At 49.9% G+C, this 23,553-nt stretch overlaps 1 protein-coding gene and 2 long non-coding RNA genes across 7 annotated transcripts; 1 reads left to right on the top strand and 2 right to left on the bottom strand.

Annotated features, from left to right (window-relative positions):
• Positions 1–239: 239 nt before the first annotated feature.
• BCAT2 (branched chain amino acid transaminase 2) lies at positions 240–15,407 on the top strand. Of its 5 annotated transcripts, none has more exons than XM_082368660.1 (11): positions 240–285; positions 4,773–4,847; positions 5,175–5,378; positions 11,223–11,333; positions 11,411–11,530; positions 11,687–11,850; positions 13,269–13,411; positions 13,581–13,666; positions 13,921–14,061; positions 14,137–14,211; positions 14,995–15,407. In XM_082368660.1, exons 3-11 carry the CDS (start codon positions 5,196–5,198, stop codon positions 15,031–15,033), a joined length of 1,062 nt encoding a protein of 353 aa, XP_082224786.1. In that variant the 5' UTR covers positions 240–285; positions 4,773–4,847; positions 5,175–5,195; the 3' UTR covers positions 15,034–15,407. The 5 variants fall into 5 exon arrangements, with proteins under 5 accessions (XP_082224786.1, XP_082224784.1, XP_082224783.1 ...); XM_082368658.1 differs by lacking the exon at positions 240–285 and adding an exon at positions 612–735; XM_082368657.1 differs by lacking the exon at positions 240–285 and adding an exon at positions 984–1,560.
• LOC309617069 lies at positions 1,755–4,765 on the bottom strand. The gene is made up of 3 exons (XR_014237739.1): positions 4,390–4,765; positions 3,494–3,614; positions 1,755–2,152 (listed from the first exon to the last, which is right to left on the bottom strand). It is a non-coding gene; the product is annotated as an uncharacterized lncRNA (long non-coding RNA).
• Positions 9,884–11,216, bottom strand: LOC309617074. Its single transcript, XR_014237745.1, has 2 exons — positions 10,710–11,216; positions 9,884–10,493 (listed from the first exon to the last, which is right to left on the bottom strand). It is a non-coding gene; the product is annotated as an uncharacterized lncRNA (long non-coding RNA).
• Positions 15,408–23,553: the final 8,146 nt, after the last annotated feature.

The following is a 23,553-nucleotide window of genomic DNA, read 5'->3' as shown; positions in this document are numbered from 1 at the left end:
TAAAGCAAAAAGATCTGCGCTTTATTCTTGGCCCTTAGGGAAAAGGAGTTTTGACCTTGCTGCCCGCGGAGTAGGAGGGTGGCCAGCACCAAAAGTCCTGATGGAAGAGAAAGCCGGGGGGGTTGAAACTCCCGGGTCAGAGGGAGGAAAGGCTTGGGGGCCGGACTCCTGGGTTTGGGAAGGAGGAAACTAGGGAGGAGGGAGGAGGAAACTAAGGGGCGTGGACTCCCGAGCTGGGAGGAAGCGGACTCGGTTCCCCGAGGTGGGGTGAGGGGCCCAGTTGGGGTAAGTCCCCCAAGTGTGGAGGTGGAGCTGCATCGCTGCTGCGGATTGGCCGCGGCGGTGGGGGTGGTGGGGGCGTGTGAGGCAATCGCTGATTGGCCGTGGCGGAGGCGGGCGCTGTCTCGGCGCCGCGCCCTGACTGCTTCCAGCCGAGGAGGTGGGGGAGGACTGGGGAGGAGGGAAGGAAAACAGGGAGACACCCTGCGGGGGAGGGGTCAGAATTTGACTGGCTGGGCCTGTGGCTTTTAGGACTGGGGAACAGAATTTGGGAGCAAAATGTCCCAGGGTAGAATTACGCAGACTCAGTGACCTAGGGACCGGAGTTTGAGGATAGAGGAGGAACAATATTTTGGTGTCACAGTAACCTGGATGCAGGAGTTGGGGGAACTCTGACCACGGAAGGTTTGGGGGGCACAGTGACCGCGGAGCACGATGTAGGGGACACTGGTGCAGGTTTGAATGCTAGCGATTAGAGGGATCCTGAGGGGCTGTAATCGTCTAACTCTGCCTCTGGGGGTCATGAAGTTGGGGAGACACTCTTTAAGGGGAGTAACCAGGAAATCCTGCTCTACGGGCTGCTCATTGAAGCTCATTGATGAACTGGGGGATTGAAAATTTTCGGGTGTCACTGATGAAGGGAGCTGGAAGGAGGCATGGTGAACCGAGTATGTGTTTATACCTCAAAAAGTTACAAAGAATACACATATATCTTCTCGTTGGAAAGAAAACCTATATTCAAACAGGGAAGTATCTGGACAGAGTGAAGCTCCCCCTTCATCCCTACCTGCCACCCTCTTCAGAGTCCTTTCCCTTTAACGGTGCATTTTTACATAATATCTGCGCCCACCGACATTTATAGTGTGCTTTTGCTTTTCACCAAGAATCGTGGTATGTGAAGGTTTCTGCTCCTTGCCTTTCCCCTCTTTTCCCTCGGGTTGCTTATCCTCTTCAGCGCTCCACAACAGTACTATACTTACTGAAATGCATTTTTGAAAACCTTTGAATGCACGCTGTAGCGTGGGGGCTGGGAGGAGGGTGTATTTCCACGTACTCCTTTCGCCTCGCGGGTTCCAGCGCATGCGCTCTGCAGCAGGGCCCAGCTCCCCGCGGGCGCCCTGTAACTGGGAAGGCCAGGCCGGCCTTTGGTGGTAGGCGGGCAGCCATCCCACGGGAGGAGGCGTGAGCGGGGCGGGGCAGGAACGTCTTTCTCCCGGGCCGCGCCCTGGGCGGGCACAGATACCTGCCTCACAGACCATGGCTGCAGCGGCGTTGAGGCAGGTGGGTTCGCGGCCCAGTGCCGGGGGCTAGGGAGCCCTGCGGTGCGGCGCACTTCCGGGCGGACCCCTCTCCGGTGGCCAGTCCGGCGCGGCGCCGCTCCTCCCGCACTCGGGTTCCGCTGCGGGGCCGAGGAGGAGGGGGCCCCTTGGAAGGAGCACGAGGCTTTAAGAGGGGGTGAAGGGAGAGAGGTAATCGGTGGGAAGGGGACCCAGATGGGACATATAAGGAAGGATACATGGAGGAGGAGACGGTAATGGGAGAAGCATGGGGTTGGGTTGGCGGGATGGATTAGGAGGGAATAGTCAGCCTTTGGGAGCGCCGGGATAAGGCGCCCAGAACTTCTGGAGTGGGAGTAGGATGAAGGCACAGAGTTCAGTCTCAGGTCTGGACTGGGAATTGGACCCAAGGCCCTATTTTCTTGGAACTAAAGATAGAAGTAGAATGTTGTGTCCCCGAAACCCCTTATCTGAAACTCTGCACCTGGGTTGGAAATCGAGGCAGCATCTCATTGTCAGTGACGGAGATCCTCCAGGCGAGAGTGGTACCCTCCATTATTACTGATAGGATGTCAACAGGCAGAGCTTCCGAGAGTCTGTGATTTTAGAGAACAGGACTTCTCAGTGAGGAAGAAAACAATAACAACTCAAAGAAGGGGATCTTTACAACCCTTGACAGCTGTAGCATAACGTTGGGAGAAGTGGTTCCTGTTAACTTTGCACCTGACTTTATCTGGGACTTTTATCCCAGCCTGATGGATAGCAGGACAGATGTTTACTTTCTGAGTCTCAATGACTGAGACAGGCCTGGGCTGTGATTGGGACAATCTAGGCTTTGATGATGACACTCCTGGGCTGTGTTGGTAGGTCAGCCCTGGGCTGTGACTGGGTCAATGGAGGTTCCATCATATTACAGAGCCCTGCCCTGTGCATACCCCACCACACTCGGAACCATTTCTCATTTCCTGATTCAACCCCAATCCTTTTACACTCTTTGTCCCAAAGGCTCATCTATCATCTGAGATCTCCTTTGGGCCCAATTCCCTCCCCCCATGGTTTGGGGTATCAGCTGGTGGGGCACCTTCCCCGAACTGAAGTGAGACCCCTGCCCCCAGAAAAATGTCCTGGGGAGGATGAAGGCAGATTCTCCCAGTGTGACAGGGTCTTTATGGCCAGTACAGATTTATAATCTGGAAACAGTGCCTGGCACCTTCTCTCTGCCTTGTGGGTGTGTTTTTCTGCCTCTCCTCTCTGTCTCTCCTGGATATCTCTGTCTCCAAGTATCACTGAGACAGTTTCTCTCCAGCTGTTGGCATTGCTCTGTCTCTCCCAGTGTTTCCTCATTTCCCTAGGTCTCCCTTTCACTTCGTGCTGTCACCTGAAGTTGGGTCTTGGTCTGTTTCTCTCCTTTTTCCTGTTCCCTCTCTCATGGCTTCTGTTTATCCTGCCTTCATTATTTTTTCTTGATTTCTCTGGGCTTTACCTTGTCTGAATTTCTCTCCCTCTTGTCTCTTGTCTCAGTTTCGATCTCTCTTTATGATCATATCTATTTTGGCATCTCTTGGCCTTGATTTCTGTTCTTTAAAGTTTTCTATTTCCATGCCTCTCTTTCTCATTCTTGCGCTTCCCTATTTTTTCCCATTCGGCCTCCCTCTGAGTCTGAGGGCTGCTTTCCTGCCCACATGCTGGCTGCCTCCGCCCTGCATATCCCAATTTTCTCCATTCCGTGGGTGTCCTGTCCCCTCTTGGAAAGAAGCTGGCCAGTGGCTTGGGCAGGCTACACAGCGCCACCTAGAGGCCATGCCCAGGACCCACACCCACACTCTGATCATCCCAGAAGCTCTTGGGCCCCATACCATTCAGGACCACTCCTCAGACTTCATGGCCTAGACTTTAGGACATTACAACTCCGCAGCCCCCCTCTCCTCATGACTCACCTACTGACCAGTGACTTCTGCCATTCACATCTGTTCTCAGTTCCCCCAGCTCACAGGGCAGGAGCAGGCTAGGCTATTCTGTCTCCCCCAAACCTCCTGACACAGCTGCCTTACCACCAGGCTGGGGAAAGGAGTATTATGAGGTCAGAGACCACTGGGGAGAAGCCATCCTGCTGGACACAGCCAGACCTGCTCTCCCCTGCTGGCCTCGGGCAGGACCACAAGGGAAGTGTTCATCTGAGCAGTGTCTCTTGATGACCGGGGTGGTCCTCAGGTCCATGTGGCTGCCCCTCAGCCCTGGGAACTGAAGGGAATTGGAACTGCTGGTGTCCAGGGTGTGGGATTGGGGCTTCAGGTAAGCTGAGCCCAGTTGATCTAATACCCTGAAAGAGAAGGACTTGGACTCCTGGGTCTGAGGGAGGAGGGGCTGGGGGTCTGGATCCTGGGTCTGAGGGAGGAGGGGCGGGGGGGGCCTGGATCCTGGGTCTGAAGGAGGAGGGGCCGGGGGCCTGGATCCTAGGTCTGAGGGGGGAGGGGCTGGGGGGCCTGGATCCTGGGGCTGAGGGGGGAGGGGCGGGGGGCCTGGATCCTGGGTCTGAGGGAGGAGGGGCTGGGGGCCTGGATCCTGGGTCTGAGGGAGGAGGGGCTGGGGGTCTGGATCCTGGGTCTGAGGGAGGAGGGCCTGGGGGTCTGGATCCTGAATCTGAGGGAGGAGGGACTGGGGTTCTGGAATCCTGGATCTAAGGGAGGATCAGGCTGGGGGCCTGGAATCCTGGCTCTGAAGGGGGAGGGGCCTGGGGGCCCTGCTCCTGGGTCCTGGGGAAGCATGACCTATAGGCCCATCACTTCTCTAACTCTTTTCAGGATTTGGGTCCCCCGGGGAGGCCTTCACGTACCTGCACACCTTCCTGTGTCGTCCTCTGTCTGATCTGGTCTCAGGGCTGGGGCTAAAGTTCCCTGTGGTAGGAGGCGCCTGTGTTTGACTTTGCCCCAGCATGGAGGAAGGGATGGGAGCTGATTCAGCTCTTTATCGGATGGCCCTCGTGGGAGTAGGGAGGGGACTTGGCCTCCTTTGGGATTTCCTCCTGCTACATGCTGATCAGGACGGGGGAAGGGACTTGGCCAGGGCCACGTGCCCTGTCTAGAATGTACTGGGCCTGGGACAGAGCCAGCCAGAGGGACCTGCCAAGTGCAGGAGGTGGCAAAGATGGTGCCAGGGGCCCCTGCCCTCTCTGTCTGCTGGCCTCACCACCTTTCTTACTTCTGTCCCCACCCCCAGATTTGGACCCGAAAATTTCTCCCTGTCCCTTGGCTTCTGTGTGGTCCCAGAAGATATGACTCATCCAGCTTCAAGGTGACAGGAGGGGACTATACTTTTGGATCTCAAGGAAGAGGGGCTGGGAGCCTGGACCACTGGGTCTGAGGGAGGCAAGGGCTGGGGGCTGGATTTGGGCATCTCCAAAAGGTCCAAGGTCCAAAGGTGAAGGTGGGTGGCAATGGGGTAGCCTAATTGCCTGCCATCAGGCCGTGGGAAAGAGAAGAAACCACATGTCCCAGAAGGCTCTGGGGCTACAGTTCCCTCTTCTCACTGGGTCTTAGCCCCAGGGATTCGTGGGGCTAAGTTTTTAGTTTTTTAGATTGGAGGTTGTGGTTGGATTCCAGGACACCTGTCTTTTCTCAGGCTGCAGACCTGCAGCTGGAGATGACACAGGAGCCTCATAAGAAGCCTGACCCCAGCAAGCCCCTGCTGTTCGGCAAGACATTCACCGACCACATGCTGATGGTGGAATGGAACCGGGAGAAGGGCTGGGGCCAGCCCCGAATCCAGCCCTTCCAGAACCTCACACTGCACCCGGCCTGCTCCGCTCTCCACTACTCCCTGCAGGTGGCAGGGCGGCTGCCCTCCATCCCCATCTCTGTCCGCATCTCTACCCTCTTGCCGTGTCTCTTGCTGGGTTTACCTCCCTGGGTTTGCTTTTTGTGTGTTTCTCATTTCCGTGCACTCCTCATCCGTTTTCTGAGGCTTGTCATGTTCCAGGCCCCGTGTTGGGTGATGCAGGGTTCCCCGAGATGAGCAGACCCAGCTTCTTCGCTTGAAAACCCCACCCAGTGGGATCTGTGCTCAGATGGAGGCAGCCGAGGCATTGTGGGAGACCAGAGGAGGAATGCCCACCCTACCTCTAATTTGACAGGAAGTGGGGTCTTTCCTGCAAAGAGGGGAGCTTAGGCTCTTAGAGGGAGAAGAGACATCAGTACAGACATAGTACAAAGAAGAGCCCAGCATGTCTGGGGGGAAGCATGGGGTTGGAGCCTGGTAGGGGTGGCTGAAGATGTCATCAGGACCACAGAGGAGCTGGGATCTTGTCAAGGGTATTGGGAGCCCTGGAGGGCTCCGAACAGGCATGGAGCAGGTAGAGAAAGACCCCTCTCAGGCCATGTGGTGGATGCGCTCGGTCCAGAGCTGGGGGGGAGGCCAGGAGGCAAAGAGATTCAGGGGCGGAGAGATTCAGGGACACGAGGGATTTGGCCGGTTGGGCGAGAGAAGAGCAGGGAGGGCCGAGGACAGTGCCCAGAGGTTTAGTCAGGTGACCATGTAGACCACGGGACTGTCCCCATACGGGGACACAGGAGGAGGATCGACTTTACAGGACTTGGTGAGGGACCCGTGAGGAGAGACCCAGAGGCATTTGGTTTCAGACTTCATGCTATGGCCGAAAGCAAGGTCTTTCTGTGGAAGCTTTAATTGTGACAAAATTTGAATGAACACGTTGCAGTTCTACTAGCTGGTTTGCAGGTTCTGTCCCTTAGGGCATTTGGTTCTGTGACATTAGGGATGTTTTCCTTTTTTTTCTTTTCCTTTCATAATTTTGACAGTTTTCTTCTTCCCACCTACTTGGGACATTTGACTAGAACCGATCAGTTCGGTGCAGAGGAGACCCAGCTTGGAGAGCAGTTAGATGCGAAGGACGGACAGTCAGGACATGTCCACAGATCCCCCCAGGAAGGTGGCTTTTGGAGACCACCATTTGTTTACCTCCCTTTTCAGCCCAACACACCAGGATGTTCTCCGGCTGGGGACCCAGTACTTTTACTTTAGTAGAGTGAGTGCCGATGAATGGGTTGAACTAAGGCCCTGGCATCCAAAACATAACGTTCTTTGTGATGCCTCTCACACAGGACGCCTGGGGACCTGAGGCCAGCTGAGGGCACAGGAAATTACATCCGCATGTCATCCTGACTCTGGGGACTGTGTAGAATAACACCCAACCACTTGTGTTGTTATTTTTTATTATCGTGGTAATAATGCACATACATAATTATACAGATAACATAAAATGTACCATTTTAACCATTTGAAAGTCTACAGTTCAGTGGCATTTAGTACATTCCCCATGTTGGGCAGAGAGCATTTCCACTCTCTAATTCCAGAGCTTTTTCATCACCCAAAACAGAAACCCCACACCCATCAAGGAGTCACTCCCCAAGCCCCTGACCCCAGCACCTGCCAACCATTAATCTGCCTTCTGTCCTTATATCCCCGTATTTTTATTTTTATTTATTTATCTATTTATCTATCTATCTATTTATTTATTTATTTGGCCACGCGGCTTGCAGGATCTTAGTTCCCCGACCAGGGATCGAACCCGGGGCCCCAGCAACGAAAGCGCCGAGTCCTAACCACTGGACCGCCAGGGAGTTCCTCTCCGTATTTTTAAACTTTTAATTTTACTGGAGTGTTTTTCAATCAAAAACACCTCTTTTGAAAAAGGGGTCATATATTCATATATTTACACAGTTCAAAAAAAGAGGGAACAAATATACCTCCCCAGCCCCCCAGCCACCTCACTGCCCTCCCTGAAGCAGCCCCCCACTCAGTTCCAGTTCCTGGGTCCTTCCAGAGTTCTGCTTTCCGGATGGCAACACGGATGTGTATAACTGTCTCACTCCATTCTTCCCCCATAAAAGTCAGCATATGGTACGCTCACTCTTTGGCATCCTGCCTCCTTCTGTTAATGTAGCCTGGGGATTCTTGAGCAGCCCTTGAAGAGCTTTTTCCTCCTTTTTGCTGCTGTGTAGTATTCCATCCTAACAACGCCTTGTTTAGACAGTCCCCTATCGTTGGACACTTAGGTTGTTTCCAGTCTTGTGCTATTATAAACAGCATTACAATAAACCAGGAAACACCTCACTTCCTTAAGAGCAAGTGTGTCTCTCCTCTCAGTTTCTGCAACTGTTGGCTCAAAGGGTGTGTGTGCTTGTAATTGTGACAGATGTTGAATCATAGTCACCTCTACAGAAGTTGTGTCGATTTCCACACTTAACCAGTCGGCCCTGTTTTCCCCATACCCTGGGTGACCCTTGTCAAACTTTTAGATCTCTTCCAATCTCCTAAGTGGTTTTAAAGGTACCTCAAAGTAATTTTAACTTGCATTTTCCCCCTAATTATGAAGTTGACCATCTTTTCACAAGCATAAGAGCCATTTTTAGTTCCTTTCTGTGAACTGTCCATTTTCTTGGCTTATTTTTCTGTCAGGGTGGGTTTCAATATTTGTTTATTTGTAGGAGTACTTTGTATATTAGCTAAACCATTTGTGATATGTGTTGAAAGTCTCTGCCCAGTTCGTTTTATTTTTGTGCAGTGAGATGTATCAATCTTTTCTTTTTGGTTTCTGTGATTTGTCTTATTTAGAACACCATCCCCAGTTCAAAGTATAAAACGGTCATCTTTTGTTTTCTTCTGTTGCTTTTATGATTTAAAAAATTTTTTTTCATTTAAACCTTTAATCCACCTGGAATTTTTCCTGATGTGAAGTATGAGATAGGGATCCAACTTAATTTTTGTTTTTTCCAGAGATGGATATTTGGTTGTTCAGCACCATTTAACTGAATTAATCACGTTTTTAAAATTTTTATTGAAATATAGTTGGTTTACAATGTTGTGTTGGTTTCAGGTGTATAGCAAAGTGATTCAGTTACACTCTAATGCACTTTCTAGTCTCTTCCATTGTTCAATCTGTCAATTCATATATCAGTGTCACTTTGTTTTAAGTGTTGTAGGTGTATAAGCTGTTTTAATATCTGATAAGGTACTTCCCCCTCCTACCTCTTGCCCTTATTTTAAAATTTTTTCCAAAATATTCCGACTATTCTCGTTTATTTTGCATTCTTTTTTTTTAAAAATTTTTTAAAAAATTTTTAAATCCTCACTCTTTATTATTTATCTATTTATTTATGGCTGTGTTGGGTCTTCGTTTCTGTGCGAGGGCTTTCTCTAGTTGCGGCAAGTGGGGGCCACCCTTCATTGCAGTGCGCGGGCCTCTCACTATCGCGGCCTCTCTAGTTGCGGAGCACAGGCTCCAGACACGCAGGCTCAGTAATTGTGGCTCACGGGCCCAGCTGCTCCGCAGCATGTGGGATCTTCCCAGACCAGGGCTCGAACCCGTTTCCCTGCATTGGCAGGCAGATGCTCTGCCACTGCGCCACCAGGGAAGCCCAATTTTGCATTCTTTATTCATTCATCTATTCATTCAGTCAACAGAAGCCTACTATGAGCCCAGCACTGCCCTGGGCATAGTGGGGTTGGGAGTGGTGGTTCTCTAGCGACACTTCAGGTCTGGTCCCTGTCCCTGGCACTTCGGGTCTCTAGTGAAACAGACATTAAAGAAGCAAAATGAAACCATGGGGGAGGAATCAGGGTGCCCTGACCTGTCTGGGAGTGAGGCTGCATCATGGTGGCAGCAACGGAGGCCCAGCAGGCAGCGGTAGTCGTTGAGTATAGGAGGCTGGGGATGAGAGAGGCCAGACCTTGTGGGGCCTGGAAGGCCAAGGGGAGGTTTTGGGCTTTCTCCTGAGAACAATAGCGCGGGGGTGGGGACCAACTTTTTTAAATTATTCTTTTAAAAAGTTTTTATTATGGGAAATTTCAAAACATAAAGGTATAATAATAATTCCGCCATCCCCCCAAACCCCTGCTTCATCAGTTAGCACAGGTTGGTCACAATCTTCTTTCTTCTGGACTTCGCTAACGCTTTACCCTTTCTGTGTGATTTGGAAGCAAATCCTGGCTGTTGTTGTTGTTTGTTGTTGTTTGGCCGCACCACGTGGCTTGTAGGATTTTAGTTTCCCAACCAGGGATTGAACCCAGGGCCTTGGCAGTGAGAGCATGGAGTCCTAACCACTGGACCGCCAGGGAATTCCTGGACATGGTATTTTTAAAAATTTTATTGAAGTATAGCTGATTTACAATGCTGTGTTAGTTTCTTGTGTACAGCAAAGTGATTCGGTTATATATTAATGTATATATGTATATATATATGTTTTCCATATTCTTTTCCATTATGGTTTATTACAAGGTATTGAATATGGTTCCCTGTGCTATACAGTAGGACCTTGTTGTTTATCCATTCTTATATATAATATTTGCACCTGCTAATCCCAAACTCCCAATCCATCCCTCCCCCACTCCCCCTCCCCCTGGCAATCACAAGTCTGTTCTCTATGTCTGTGAGTCTGTTTCTGTTTTGTAGATAAGTTCATTTGTGTCATATTTTAGATTCCATGTATAAATGATACCATATGGTATTTGTCTTTCTCTTTCTGGCTTACTTAACTTAGTATGATAATATCTAGGTCTATCCATGTTGCTGCAAATGGCATTATTTCATTCTTTTTTACGGCTGAGTAATATTCCATTATATATATATATACCACATCTTCTTTATCCATTCATTTGTTGATGCACATTTAGTTTGCTTCCATGTCTTGGCTATTGTAAACAGTGCTGCTATGAACATAGGGGTGCATGTATCTTTTCGAATTAGAGTCTTGTCTGGATAGCTGGATGATATGGTAACTCTATTTTTAGTTTTTTGAGAACTTCCATACTGTTTTCCATAGTGGCTGCACCAATTTACATTCCCACCAACAGTGTAGGAGGGTTCCCTTTTCTCCACGCCCTCTCTGGCACTGGTTATTTGTAGACCTTTTAATGATGGCCATTCTGACCGGTGTGAGGTGGTACCTCATTGTAGTTTTGATTTGCATTTCTCTAATAATTAGTGATGTTGAATCCCCACAAAGTCTCTTTAAAAATGTAACTTCTGGGATCTCCCTGGTGGTCCAGTGGTTAAGACTCCCCGCTCCCAATGCAGGGGGCACGGGTTCGATCCCTGGTCAGCAAACTAGATCCCGCATGCCGCAACTAAAGATCCCGCACGCTGCAACAAATATCCTGTGTGCCACAACTAAGACCCAGTGCAGCCAAATAAATAAATATTTAAAAAAAAAACAAACTCCATGCTGTCACTGTTGAGGGCCTGGGTTCAATCCCTGGTGGGGGAACTAAGATTCCCACAAGTCCTGTGGTGCGGCCAAAATAATAATAATAATAATAATAATAATTAATTAATTTTAAAAAGAAAGTAACTTCCACATCATCCTCATTCCTGAGAAATAGTCCTAATAACATGGGAAGGGTTTAAGCAAAGCATTCTCCCTGCTCTGGGTCTCTCTGTTCTGCTTTCTCTGGCCTCTGCCCTTTGCTCTCTCCTCTCTTGGTCTTTCTGGTTCTTTTCTCTCTCTTCCCCCCCCCCCCCCCCCGTGCTAGTAGGTTAGTCTCTTCCGCCGCTCTCTGCCTTTTTCTGTGTCTGTATCCCTGTGTATCGGCCTCTGTCCCTGGCTGGCTGAGCTGGTCCCCGAGCCCTGATCGCCCGCCTGCCTGTCCCTGCAGCTCTTTGAAGGCATGAAGGCGTTCAAAGGCAGGGACCAGTGCGTGCGCCTCTTCCGACCTTGGCTCAACATGGACCGGATGCTGCGCTCGGCCCTGCGCCTCTGCCTGCCGGTGAGCGGGTGGGAGGGGGAGCGGCGGGCTGGGTCCAGGGTCGCGAGGGCCCCCTGACTCGTCTTCATCCCGCCCAGAGTTTTGACAAGGTCGAGTTGCTCCAGTGCATCCGCCGGCTGGTGGAAGTGGACAAGGCCTGGGTTCCCGACAGCTCCGGCACCAGCCTCTATGTGCGGCCTGTGTTAATTGGGAACGAGGTGGGCTGGCTCCCAGGGCTGGGGGTGGGGTGGGGAGCCACGCTTGGGGGAGGGGTGCATTCCTGAAGGGGAGGGCTGGGGACCCAGACGTGGGTCAGGGGAGCGGCCGGGGGCCTGGACTCCTGGATCCCTGATGCCCGCTTCTGCCCATCTCAGCCCTCGCTAGGTGTCGGCAAGCCCACGCGAGCCCTCCTGTTCGTCATTCTCTGCCCGGTGGGCGCGTACTTCCCTGGAGATGCCTTGAGTCCCGTCTCTCTCCTGGCCGACCCATCATTCATCCGGGCCTGGGTGGGTGGGGTCGGTGACTGCAAGCTGGGGGGGTAAGTAGTCCCTCGCCCCCCGCCTGCGGGTCTGGGGCACTGGGTGTCAGAGACACAGGTGTGTCTTTGGATGTCCACCGGCCTTCTCGTCCTGTTTCACGTGGCTGGGGACCGCTGTGCTTGCATGTTGGGGTGTACTATCATTGGCACCGTGGTGCGGGGATGGAGGGGCGGGTACCAGGGTGTGTGCTAAGTGCTGGACAAATCGGCCCAGAGACTGGAAGGGTTTGGGTGGAGGTAAGTGGAGAGACTCGGACTGGCCCTCAGGGAAGTCTCCAGAAATGAAGTTTACACTTAGCTCACTGGTCTCTCCTCCAGGTAGCCTCCCCTGAAAACCCAGGCTCCGCCAGCTCCCATAATTCCCTGGGGCTCCAGCGCCCGTCACCCTGTGTGTGGACTTTCTGTGTACATCTGTCTTTCCAGGGTCCTTGGCTCAGCAGGGCAAGGAGACTTAGGATGGGGATAAGGCAGAGGGCAGCGTAAGGGTGTGTTGGGACAGCAAGTGTGGCCCCAGCTGGGAGTTCATTTGGGTCCTTTCAAAATACATCTTGTGAGGTCTCCTGAGGGCCAGGCCCTATGCTGGGTGAAGCTGGGGGACCCAGATGAATCAGATCCGGGCCCTGCCCTCCAGGGGCTCCCAGGCTGGTGGGAGCCCCAGTATCTGGGGCAGCATGTGCTCTGGTGGAGGTGACCGGGACATTGTGAAAGTCTTCACAGAAGAGGTCTGATGGGTACAGAGGAGATGGTTTCCTGGATACAAAAATGGTAAACAATTTCTAATCCTCAGAACACATGTGTGGGGGCAGGGAGGAGGGGCAGAGTCAGGGAAGGAAAAATGAGTCTGGTTTTTGCAAAAGGCTTAACAGGTAGTCCCAGACCAGGCCCAGCCCTGAACACTGGACTGAAGGGCTGGGATCTTGTCCCAGAGGCAGTGGGGAGCCATGGGAGGCTTGTGAACAGGCAAGGGGTGAGGTCCGCTCTGGGTGAGAGACAGTGAGTGTTAAAACAGGGCGATATGGGAAAACACAGAGGTGGCCCAGTTTACTGGGAGAGCCCAGAGAAGGCCTGAAACCCATCCTGGAGGTTCAGTAACGCCTCTCAGAGGAGGTGACATCACAGGTGGTTTTGAGGGACATTGGGGGATTTGGTCAGTTGAGGAACTGGGTGAGGAGGGTGATCTGCAGAGGGAACAGTGGTGCACTTGTGATCTGGAGAGGGGAGAGATGGAGGAGGGGTGATTGAGAGCCTTGACCCCAGGCTACCGGCCAGGGGTTCTGTCCTGGGGCCACTAGGGAGCCACGGAAGGGCTGTGAGTGGGGGAGGAGCAGGGTCAGCCCTGGTCGGGAAGGACCCATGTCGGCCACGCTGGGGGAGGATGGGAGTGCCTCACCCTGGTCCACCGTGTTGCCGTCCACCAGGAATTACGGGCCCACCGTGTTTGTGCAGCAGGAGGCCCAAAAGAAGGGGTGCGAACAGGTCCTGTGGCTGTACGGGCCTGACCACCAGCTCACTGAGGTGGGCACCATGAACATCTTCGTCTTCTGGACCCACGAGGATGGGGGTGAGCCCACCCATGACCCAAGCCCAGCCCTGGCAGAAGTGGGTGGGAGCAGAACGCTTAGTGGATTGCAGGTCTCAGGGGTTAGGGGTGGGTGGGCTGGCTCCTAAGAGGGTGGGAGGGTGTGCCCGAGGGTGTGAGGTAACGCCCCCATCTCGCACACCTGACCCAGCACTGGAACTGGTGACCCCCCCACTGGACGGTGTCATCCTGCCTGGAGTAGTTCGACAGAGTCTGCTGGACCTGGCTCGGACCTGGGTGAGGGCACGGTGTCTTTGGGTGGCCGGAGTGCTGGGGTACTGCTAGGTTGGGGGGCCAGAGTATGGGAGGGGCGGTCGGGGGCGGGGGCTGGGGCACAATGGCATGTCTTCCCTCCCCCGCCCCCCACCCCTCGGCGGGACGGGGCGGAGCGGGGGGACTCTGTCGTTCTCACTGTCCTTACAGAGGGAGCGACAGGGCTCTGCAGCAGGGCAGCCCACCGGGCGCAGACGTATCTGTGTCTTGCCTCGCAGGGTGAGTTCCGGGTGGCAGAGCGTAAGATCACCATGAAGGAGTTCCTGCAGGCGCTGGAGGACGGCCGGGTTCGAGAGGTCTTTGGTTCAGGCACCGCTTGCCAGGTCTGCCCTGTGCACCGAATCCTGTACCAAGGCAAGGTGAGGAAGGGCTGCCTTTGGCCATGAGAGAGAAGAAGGGGGAGGGGCGCCTCCTCACGGCCCTTTCTTCCCCAGCACCTCCACATTCCCACCATGGAAAACGGGCCTGAGCTTATCCTCCGCTTCCACAGGGAGCTGAAGGCGATCCAGGTGAGGTGCACTTGCTGGAAAATGGGCTGGATGCTTGTTCCGCAGAGAAATTCATGTCCCGTGAGCCTCTGGACTGATGCTCCCCTCCCCCTCCCCCATAGTCCCACAGGCTGATAATGGCTCCTCCCATCAGCCTCTGGGCCCGGGATTGAGTTTGCTTTCCTTGGGCCTCTGTGGCCTAACACACTTCTTGGGGCTAAATGATCCTTTTCTGTGCGCCTCTGGAGCCCTGGCTTGAGAAATCCCCATCCCATGAGCTTCTGGGACCTTAAGCCAGCCTTCTGGCCACTGAGGTCGGATCCTCAAGGATCCCTAGGAGCCCTGGGCTACTCCTCTGGCCTGAAAAATCTTGCTCCTACAAGCCTGTGGACCGTGGCCCCCTCTGTGGCCTAGGAATGTTTCCTCTCATAAGCCTCTGGAGGTATCTTCATTCGTCTGGACCGAGGTATCTTGCCTTTCCTGGCACTCCTGTGAGCGTCTGTAAACTCCTGTGCATCCGGACCTAGAACTACACCTCTTGACTCAGCTGAAAACGACTTTTTCCCAGAGCCCTCAGGGTCTTACAAGAACTCTTCTTTGCAGAACTACATCTCCCGTGAGCCTCTGCGCCATCCTTGCCACGTCTCTCCCTCCCCGTGATTGTTGGTGGGCTTCTGGGAAGTGGACTACATTTCCCATGAGGTCCTGGGGCGCAACTTCGCCAGCACTCAGCCTGGGACGCCGCAGGGCCTGCTGGGAGTTGTAGTGTGGCTTCCTCTCACCTCCGCCTCTGTTATCCCGCAGTATGGAACAAAAGCCCACGAGTGGATGTTACCTGTGTGATGCTGCGGGCTGTGCCGGACCGCTCCACGGATCCACCGACCTGTAGCATCCAGTCCCTGTTGGACCTTCGCCTCCGTACCAGTGATTCACCTGAAGTGCAATATGAAATAAAAGGCGGCGGGCCGGGACGCCTGGGTTTCCGGTGCCCCCACGTTACACTCCCAAAGCCATAAGGGCCCGACCCAGGCGTCTTGGCCCCTAGCCCTGCCACTCAGGCCTTGGGGACCAGGACTCCCCGCTGCTCCGTGTTGTTGGGTCAAGGATACACCTTGACTCGGACTCTGCATCTCCGTTTTCAGGCCGGATCAACCGGTGCTGCCGTTGATTTTTTTTCCTAGCTGCAATTTTGAAATAAAATGCCAAAGAACAAGCCATTAGGTGTCATCTCCAATGATGCAACTCAGGGACTCTAGGGCCTTAACCAGGAATCCCCACGTTCAGCCCATTTCATTTTCAAGGGCCCAGAAATCCAAGCCCCCAGTGTCCTGGCGGTTTCTCTGACGGGAGAGATTTTTCCACTACCTCACAAACTGAGCTTAGCATCTTCCCCCACTAAGCCGTGCCTCCCCCGCTGCCGCATCTTGGGGACAGCCCCCTAGTATATTCCAGTCACTAGGCCAGACCCCTCAGCACTGTACCCCTTCCCCCAAAGCCCATGAGTCCCCAGCCCTGTCCTCTTTCCCCAGACTCTGCCCTGTCTCTTCTTGGCTTCAGCTCAGAGCTTGTCTCCTGCCTGGACCCTTCTCCTGGCCTCCAGTTTGACCCAGAAGGGGTGTTTCTACACCCAGAGCCGCCCCTGCAGGACCAGGTATAACTGGTTGCAGATCTGGCTTCAAACCTGCCTCTGTTATCTGCTTGGTGTGTAACCTGGGGTCTGCCACCTGACCTCTGATCCAGTTTGTTGGAGGGAGACCCTGTGGGACTATTGGGCAGACTCTGTCTGTGGCCTGTCCGCCAGCCATCAACTTTGGGACTAGAATTCTGATTTTGGGGGCAGCAGCCAACCAATGCCACACCCCCTCATTCCCTTTTGTCAGTCGTTGCTCAAGGGAAGGCCACAGGCCAAGGGGACACAGGGGGAAATTTGCCTGGAGGCCTCTGGGAAAGCTGTCTTCCCTCGATGAAACACTGCAGAAGGGCTACCTCTTCTTTTCTTCTCTACCTGCTTTGTCTGGGATTACCTGCAAGTGTGATGCTTGGAGCTGCTGCAGCCATTTCTTGGCCAAGAGTGCCAAGGCCCGCACACTGAAAGTGGCAAAGCACGAAGAGAAGACCCAGCTCCTCCAACTGGGAAATGTCTGATTTCTGGATTGTTTTGTTAAAAAAAAAAAGCCAAAACAAAAACCCATGTAAGTCACTTTTGTCAGATCCTTTATCTTTTGTTATTTGCAGTTGTACTTTGTGTGTGTGTGTGTGTGTGTGTGTGTGTGTGTGTGTGTGACTTGCAGTCAAAAGCTTCTTTGCTTCCGTGTATCTCCGGATGGCCAGAGCTGACTGCATCCAGGGAGAATCCCTGATTCTAGTAGCCAGTTGGGTTGCTGGCCGGTGAGTTGGTCCCAAATGAAGACCTAGGCCAGATTTTTATCTTAGATTTGAATCCTAAGGGAATGATCAGGAAGGGGTAAGTAGCTGTTGCCTGGGGAAAAAAATACGCAAACTAAAAGTTGAGAATTATGTTTTATTTGGCAGACAAAACTGGGGACTTAAGCCAGAGACACAGCATCTTAGATCGTTCTAAGATACTGCTCTGAAGAGGCAAGGGGGTGTGGGGAGCCAGGATATATAGGAGTTTTTGCAACGAAGACGGGGTAGTCAGAACATCAAAAGAGTACTGTTAATTAAAGAAAACCAGGGACTTCCCTGGAAGTCCAGTAGTTAAGACTTTGTAACAGGGAAGAGTCAATTTTGACTCCACTTTTGTTATTGTAATCATACATAATGGCCTGCCTCAGGGAACCCGGCCCCTCTGCCTGAATGTTAGACTAAAGTGCCTTTGTTCAGCTCACAGGGAGACAACCTGACCCTGCCCACCTGTGAGTGGCTGCAGGAAGGAAATTAATACATCCCCTCCCCAGGCTGGCCGAGCCAGGCCAAATGAATGGCCTTTTTACTTTACTTCCTCACCCCCTCCCCATCTCTGTTCTATAAAAGAAACTGGCATTCAGACCCCAATAAGATGGTTATTTTGAGACACTAGTCTGCCACCTTCTCAGTCTGCCAGCTTTCTGAATTAAGTTGTTATTCTTTGCCTCAACACCTCGTCTCCGATTTATTGGCCTGTCGTGGGGCGAGCAGAGCGAGCTTGGACTCGGTAACAACTTTGCCTTCCAATGCAGGGGGTGCGGGTTCGATCCCTGGTCAGGGAGCTAAGATCCCACATGGCTTGTGGCCAAAAAACCAAAACATAAAGCTGAAGCAATATTGTAACAAATTCAATGAAGACTTTAAAAATGGTCCACATCAAAAAAAATCTTAAAAAAAAAAGAAAGAAAGAAACCCAGATACCTCAAGTTAAGGAATTTAGTGCCTTGTTTTTGTTTTTGTTTTGCCCAGCCGTGCTGGCTTGCAGGATCTCAGATCCCCAACCAGGGACTGAACCTGGCCCACGGCAGTAAAAGCCCGGAATCCTAACCATTAGGCCACCAGGGAACTCCCACACTTTTCTATGTATGGGAAGATGCAAGAGTCTGGGCTCATTGAAATCATTCCTTTGATATGCACCTCAGCTATCTGGGGCCAGTATCCTGTGCTTTCTCCTCCTGAGTCTCCTCTGGGTGCACCGTCAGGGGGGTGGGGCGTGGGGTGGCGGCAGCAGTAGACTGCTTGATGGCTGGCATCCTGTTTCTATCTTGAGATCCCTCAGGGCTCACCATTAGGACGGCTGTAATGTAACGGCTTGATGGCTGCAGCATCCTTTATTTACCGATATGGCAGGCAACATTTTTTTTTATTGACATAGCCATTGTTATGAGATAAAAAAGGCAGAGGCGCTCCTGAGGAAACAGGCTCAGAGAGGTAAACTCACTTTTTATTTCTTTTTAAAAATTTTATTTATATATGTATATTTATTGAAGTATAGTTGATTTACAATGTTGTGTTAATTACTGCTATACAGCAAAGTGATTCAGTTATACATATATATATTCTTTTTGTAAAATATTCTTTTCCATTATGGTTTCTCATAGGATATTGAATATAGTTATCTGTGCTATACAGTATAAACTTACTTTTTTTTTTAGCTGTGTCGGGTCTTAGTTGCTGCAAGCGGGATCTTCTTTGAGGTACATGGGATCTTTTGTTGCAGCGCGTGGGCTCCAGAGGACGTGGGCTCTGTAGTTTGCAGCACACAGGCTCTCTCATTGAGGCATGCGAGCTCAGTAGTTGCGGTGCGCGGACTGAGTTGCCCCGTGGCACATGGGATCGTAGTTCCCCGACCAGGGATGCAACCCGCGTCCCCTGCATTGGAAGGCGGATTCTTTACCACTGGACCACCGGGGAAGTCCCTAAACTTACTTTTTTTTTTTTTTTTTTTTAAATTTTATTTTTGGCTGTGTTGGGTCTTCATTGCTGCGCGCGGGCTTTCTCTAGTTGCGGTGAGCGGGGGCTACTCTTCGTTGCGGTGCGCAGGCTTCTCATTGCGGTGGCTTCTCTTATTGTGGAGCACGGGCTTTAGGGTGCGCGGGCTTCAGTAGTTGTGGCACGTGGGCTCAGTAGTTGTGGCTCGCGGGCTCTAGAGCGCAGGCTCAGTAGTTGTGGCGCACGGGCTTAGTTGCTCCGCGGCATGTGGGATCTTCCCGGACCAGAGCTCGAACCCGTGTCCCCTGCGTTGGCAGGCGGATTCGTAACCACTGCGCCACCAGGGAAGGCCGTTTTTTTTTTTTTTTTTTTTTTTTTTTTATTTATTTATTTATGGCTGTGTTGGGTTTTCGTTTCCGTGCAAGGGCCTTCTCCAGTTGCGGCAAGTGGGGACACTCTTCACCGCGGCGCGCAGGCCTCTCACCATCGCGGCGCTCAGGCCTCTCACCATCGCGGCCTCTCTTGTTGCGGAGCACAGGCTCCAGACGCGCAGGCTCAGTAATTGTGGCTCAGGGGCCCAGCCGTTCCGCGGCATGTGGGAACTTCCCAGACCAGGGCTCGAACCCGTGTGCCCTGCATTGGCAGGCAGACTCTCAACCACTGCGCCACCAGGGAAGCCCCCCTAAACTTACTTTTTAAAAGCCACTTGAGGCAGAAGCACCTGAGAGTAAACAGAGACATATGTTGACATGCAGTAGGTTAACTATTGTTATTCTTAAGTGAATGAATGAATATTTTGTTAATTTTCTGTCATAATTTCTAATTCTATAAATATGGATAGATGTAACCCACATAAACCAAAGCTCTTAAATGTTCTCAGTGATTTTTAAGAGTGTAAAGTGATTTTTGGTCTCAGGACCAAAAGGTTTAAGAACTGCTGTCCACGGACAATGCCTGGCACTTAGCAAACCGATGTCAGTGTTGCTTAAATAACAAAATAAGCAACAAAACTGATATGGTTGCAATTTATCACATAAGAGAACTTTGTTTCTTGTTTTGCATTCGTAGACATTTTAAAGGGTCCAAGCTTTTTCTGTTAGAGACAGACATTCTGTAGGAAGATTCCAGCAGCCTTACTTATCATTATTGCTTCATTTGATCACTTTTCAATGTGACTAAGACACTTAGGTTGCAGATGAGAATTACTGGGGTACACACATTCACATTTCAGATAACCCTCATATGTTGCCTAATTAAAGATCAACTTTTTTTTTTTTTAATCCCCTAACAGCTGTGTGATGTTGGGGAAGTGAGTGCACCTCTCTGAACCTCAGTTTTCTCGTTTCTAAAATGAAGATCATAGTACCCACCCATTAAGGCTATACTGAGGATTAAATGAGTGATTAAATGTAAAGTGCTTAGAACAGGGCCTGGCATGTAGAAAGCACTATAAAATTGCTCTTATTATTTTTGACAACTGAATTTGCCTTGTGATTCTGAGTTTTCAGCTTTATTGAAAAAGTTGTTGAATTCTGTGGAAAAATGAACATTTGTATAGATTAAGGTATTTAATACAGCTTAATACTTAGGGGACTGTAGATCTTAATGGCTGTAGAAAATTGATTTTGTTCAAAATGTTATGTCATCTTCATGCTTAAGGATGTTCTTCATTAGAAAATAATAAATATACACTAAGTGGAAAGAACCAAAATGGGAATCTTCGTTTAGTTTAATCAGAATTCTGAAAAGGTAGCCTTTTATTTCATATTTATTTCTGAAAAGGTCACCAAAAAATCCTTGGATTCATATATAATAAAGCCATTTTGTAAATTTGATTATCTGAAGCTGTAAATGCCTCAATTTCACTAATCCTGTTTGACAATCATGCTTTTGGATGCAAACATTGTTACTGGTTTCTAAAAAGCAAACAATAATTAATAAGTCCAAAAAATCAGATTTAGTCTAACTGTGAACGCTAAACACCAATTCTAAGTGATGAAACAATCAAAGAAATTTATAAAAATCACTTATGTTCTACGCAGGAACATCCAGTAATATATAAAAATGATGATGTGAATATTCAATAAATAAATAAATAAGCAAATAAATAAATAACTCTTCCTTGTTATAAGACAAAATAATGAAGAATAAAATTAAATTGAGGGCTTCCCTAGTGGCGCAGTGGTTAAGAATCTGCCTGCCAATGCAGGGGACACGGGTTCAAGCCCTGGTCCGGGAAGATCCCACATGCTGTGGAGCAACTAAGCCTGTGCGCCACAACTACTGAGCCTGCGTTCTAGAGCCCGTGAGCCACAACTACTGAGCCTGTGTGCTACAAACTACTGAAGCCCGCGCGCCTAGAGCCTGTGCTCCGCAACAAGAGAAGCCACTACAATGAGAAGCCCGCGCACAGCAATGAAGAGTAGCCCCCGCTTGCTGCAACTAGAGAAAGCCCACACGCAGCAACAAAGACCCAGTGCAGCCAAAAAAAAAAAAAAAAAAAAAATTAAATTGAGGGGACTTCCCTGGTGGTGCAGTGGTTAAGAATCCGCCTGCCAATGTAGGGGACACAGGTTCGAGCCCTGGTCCGGGAAGATCCCACATGCCGCGGAGCAACTAAGCCCACGCGCCGCAACTACTGAGCCTGCGCTCTAGAGCCCGCAAGCCACAACTACTGAGCCTGTGTGCCACAACTACTGAAGCCCGCACGCCTGGAGCCTGTGCTCCGCAACAAGAGAATCCACCGCATTGAGAAGCCCGCCCACCGCAACGAAGAGTAGCCCCCACTCTCCGCAAATAGAGAAAGCCCGCACGCAGCAAGGAAGACCCAATGCAGCCAAAAATAAATTAAAAAAATAAAATAAATGGTAAAGAAATCTCAGCTAAATTAGTAACAATCACTGCGAGCTCCAGTCTCAGGCGCTGCTGCGAGATGCTTCCACCGCCATCTGGCGGCCAATGTTGGGCTAAAGCCTCCAAAGGCGGAAAGAGCAGAAAGGGGATCTACAGTGGGAGCACCCAAAAAAATTTCAGCAGTTTTCAATGTGATTGGCTAAAAACAGTTTTATTGCACTATAAAAATTTACAAACATCTGGAGGGACACCTGTTTGAGAAGACTCCTCTTAGGAGGTGTTTAAGAAACACTGGCTTGAGGCGGGGGTGGGGGGGTGGGGGAGGAAGGATTGCGAATTTGGGATTAGCAGATGCAAACTACTATATATAGGATGGATAAACAACAAGGTCCTACTGTATAGCACAAGGAACTATATTCAATATCCTGTGATAAGCCATAATGGAAAAGAATATGAAAAAGAATGTATATATTATATATGTATAACTGAATCACTGTGCTGTACAGCATAAATTAACGCAACATTGTAAATCAACTATATTTCAATAAGTTTTTTTTAGAAAAGAAACACTGGCTTGGGTATTTAAGAAAAGCCCTCAGCATATATCGCACTCAATGGTGAAAGAGTGAAAGCTTTCCTTCTAACATCGGGAGCAAAAAATGGTGCTGCCTTTGCCTCTTCTATTCAAAAATCTAGGGGAAGTTCTATCCGGAGCAATTAAGCTAGAAAAACAAATAAAAGGCAGTTAAGTTGTAAAGGCAGATAAGACTATCTTTATCTGCAGATAACATGATCTTATACATAGAAAATGCTAAAGAATCCACACAAAAAAACCTCTCAGACCCCCGCTCACTGCAACTAGAGAAACACGCACAACGAAGACCCAACGCAGCCAAAAAATAAATTAAAAAAAAAAACCTTTTAGAGCTAATAAATAATTTCTGCAGAGTTGCAGATACAAGAGCAACACACAAAAATCAGCTATATTTTTTACACTAGCAATGAACGATCTGAAAAGGAAATTAAGAAAGCAGTTCCCTTTGCAATAGCATCAAAAAGAATACAATACGTATAAATGAATTTGAGCAAGGAGAGAAAAGTCTCATGCACTGAAATCTGACAAACATGGCTGAAAGAAATTAAAGGCAACATAAATAAATGGGAAGGTGTCCTGCATTCATGTATTGGAAGACAATATTATTAAGATGACAATACTCCCCAAAGAAATATAGGGATCCAATGCAATCCTTATCAAAATCCCAAAACAAGACAAAACAAAAACCCAGCCTTTATTTGCAGAAATGGAAAAGGTAACCCTGAACTTCATACGTAATTGCAAGAGACCCCACATACCAAAACAATCTTGGAAAAGAACAAAGTTGGAGGATTCACACTTCTCGATTTCAAACCTGACTACAAAGCTACAGTAATCAAAACAATGTGGTACTGGCATAAAGACATAGAAATCAGTGGAGTAGACTGAGAGTCCAGAAATCTATACATCAACGGCCAATTGATTTTTTTTAAAAAAATATTTATTTATTATGGCTGCACTGGGTCTTAGTTGCAGCATGCATGCGGGTTCCCTGACTAGGGATTGAACTTGGGCTGCCTGCACTGGGAGCATGGAGTCTTATGCATTGGAGCACCAGGGAAGTCCCAGCCAATTGATTTTTGACAAGGGAGCCAAGTCCATTCAATGGAGGAAAGAATAGTCTCTTCAATAAATGGTGCTGGAACAGCTGGATATCTCCATGCAAAAGTCTGAAGTTGTACCCCTACATCATACCAGATACAAAAATTAAATCATCAAAGTCTTAAATGTAAGAGCTAAAACTATAAAACTCTTAGAAGAAAAAATCGGGATAAATCATCATGACTTTTGATTTGGCAATGGTTTCTTAGGACACCAAAAGCACAGGCAACAGAAGAAGAAAATAGATAAATTGGACTTCATCAAAATTAAAAATTTTGTGCATCAAAGGACACTATCAGGAGAGTGAAAAGACAACCCACGAATGGGAAAAATATTTGCAAATCATATATCTGATAAAAGTCTAGATCCAGAATCTATAAAGGCTCCTACAACTCCCTGCTCCTCCCACAAGATTCCTACAACTTGAGAGACAACCCAAATCAAAAACAGGCAAA

Source organism: Balaenoptera borealis (assembly GCF_965194805.1).
Source record: "Balaenoptera borealis genome assembly, chromosome: 19".
Taxonomy (NCBI): domain Eukaryota; kingdom Metazoa; phylum Chordata; class Mammalia; order Artiodactyla; family Balaenopteridae; genus Balaenoptera; species Balaenoptera borealis.
The sequence above is the reverse complement of the archived record's forward strand: the minus strand, read 5'-3'. Positions and strand labels throughout refer to the sequence as shown.

Coding starts and splice junctions, on each gene's coding strand:
- BCAT2 (XM_082368657.1), top strand. CDS start 1,537: ATGGCTGCAGCGGCGTTGAGGCAG. Junction 4,848..5,174: donor ATGACTCATCCAGCTTCAAG/GTGACAGGAGGG, acceptor GTCTTTTCTCAG/GCTGCAGACCTGCAGCTGGA. Junction 11,851..13,268: donor GGTGACTGCAAGCTGGGGGG/GTAAGTAGTCCC, acceptor GCCGTCCACCAG/GAATTACGGGCCCACCGTGT.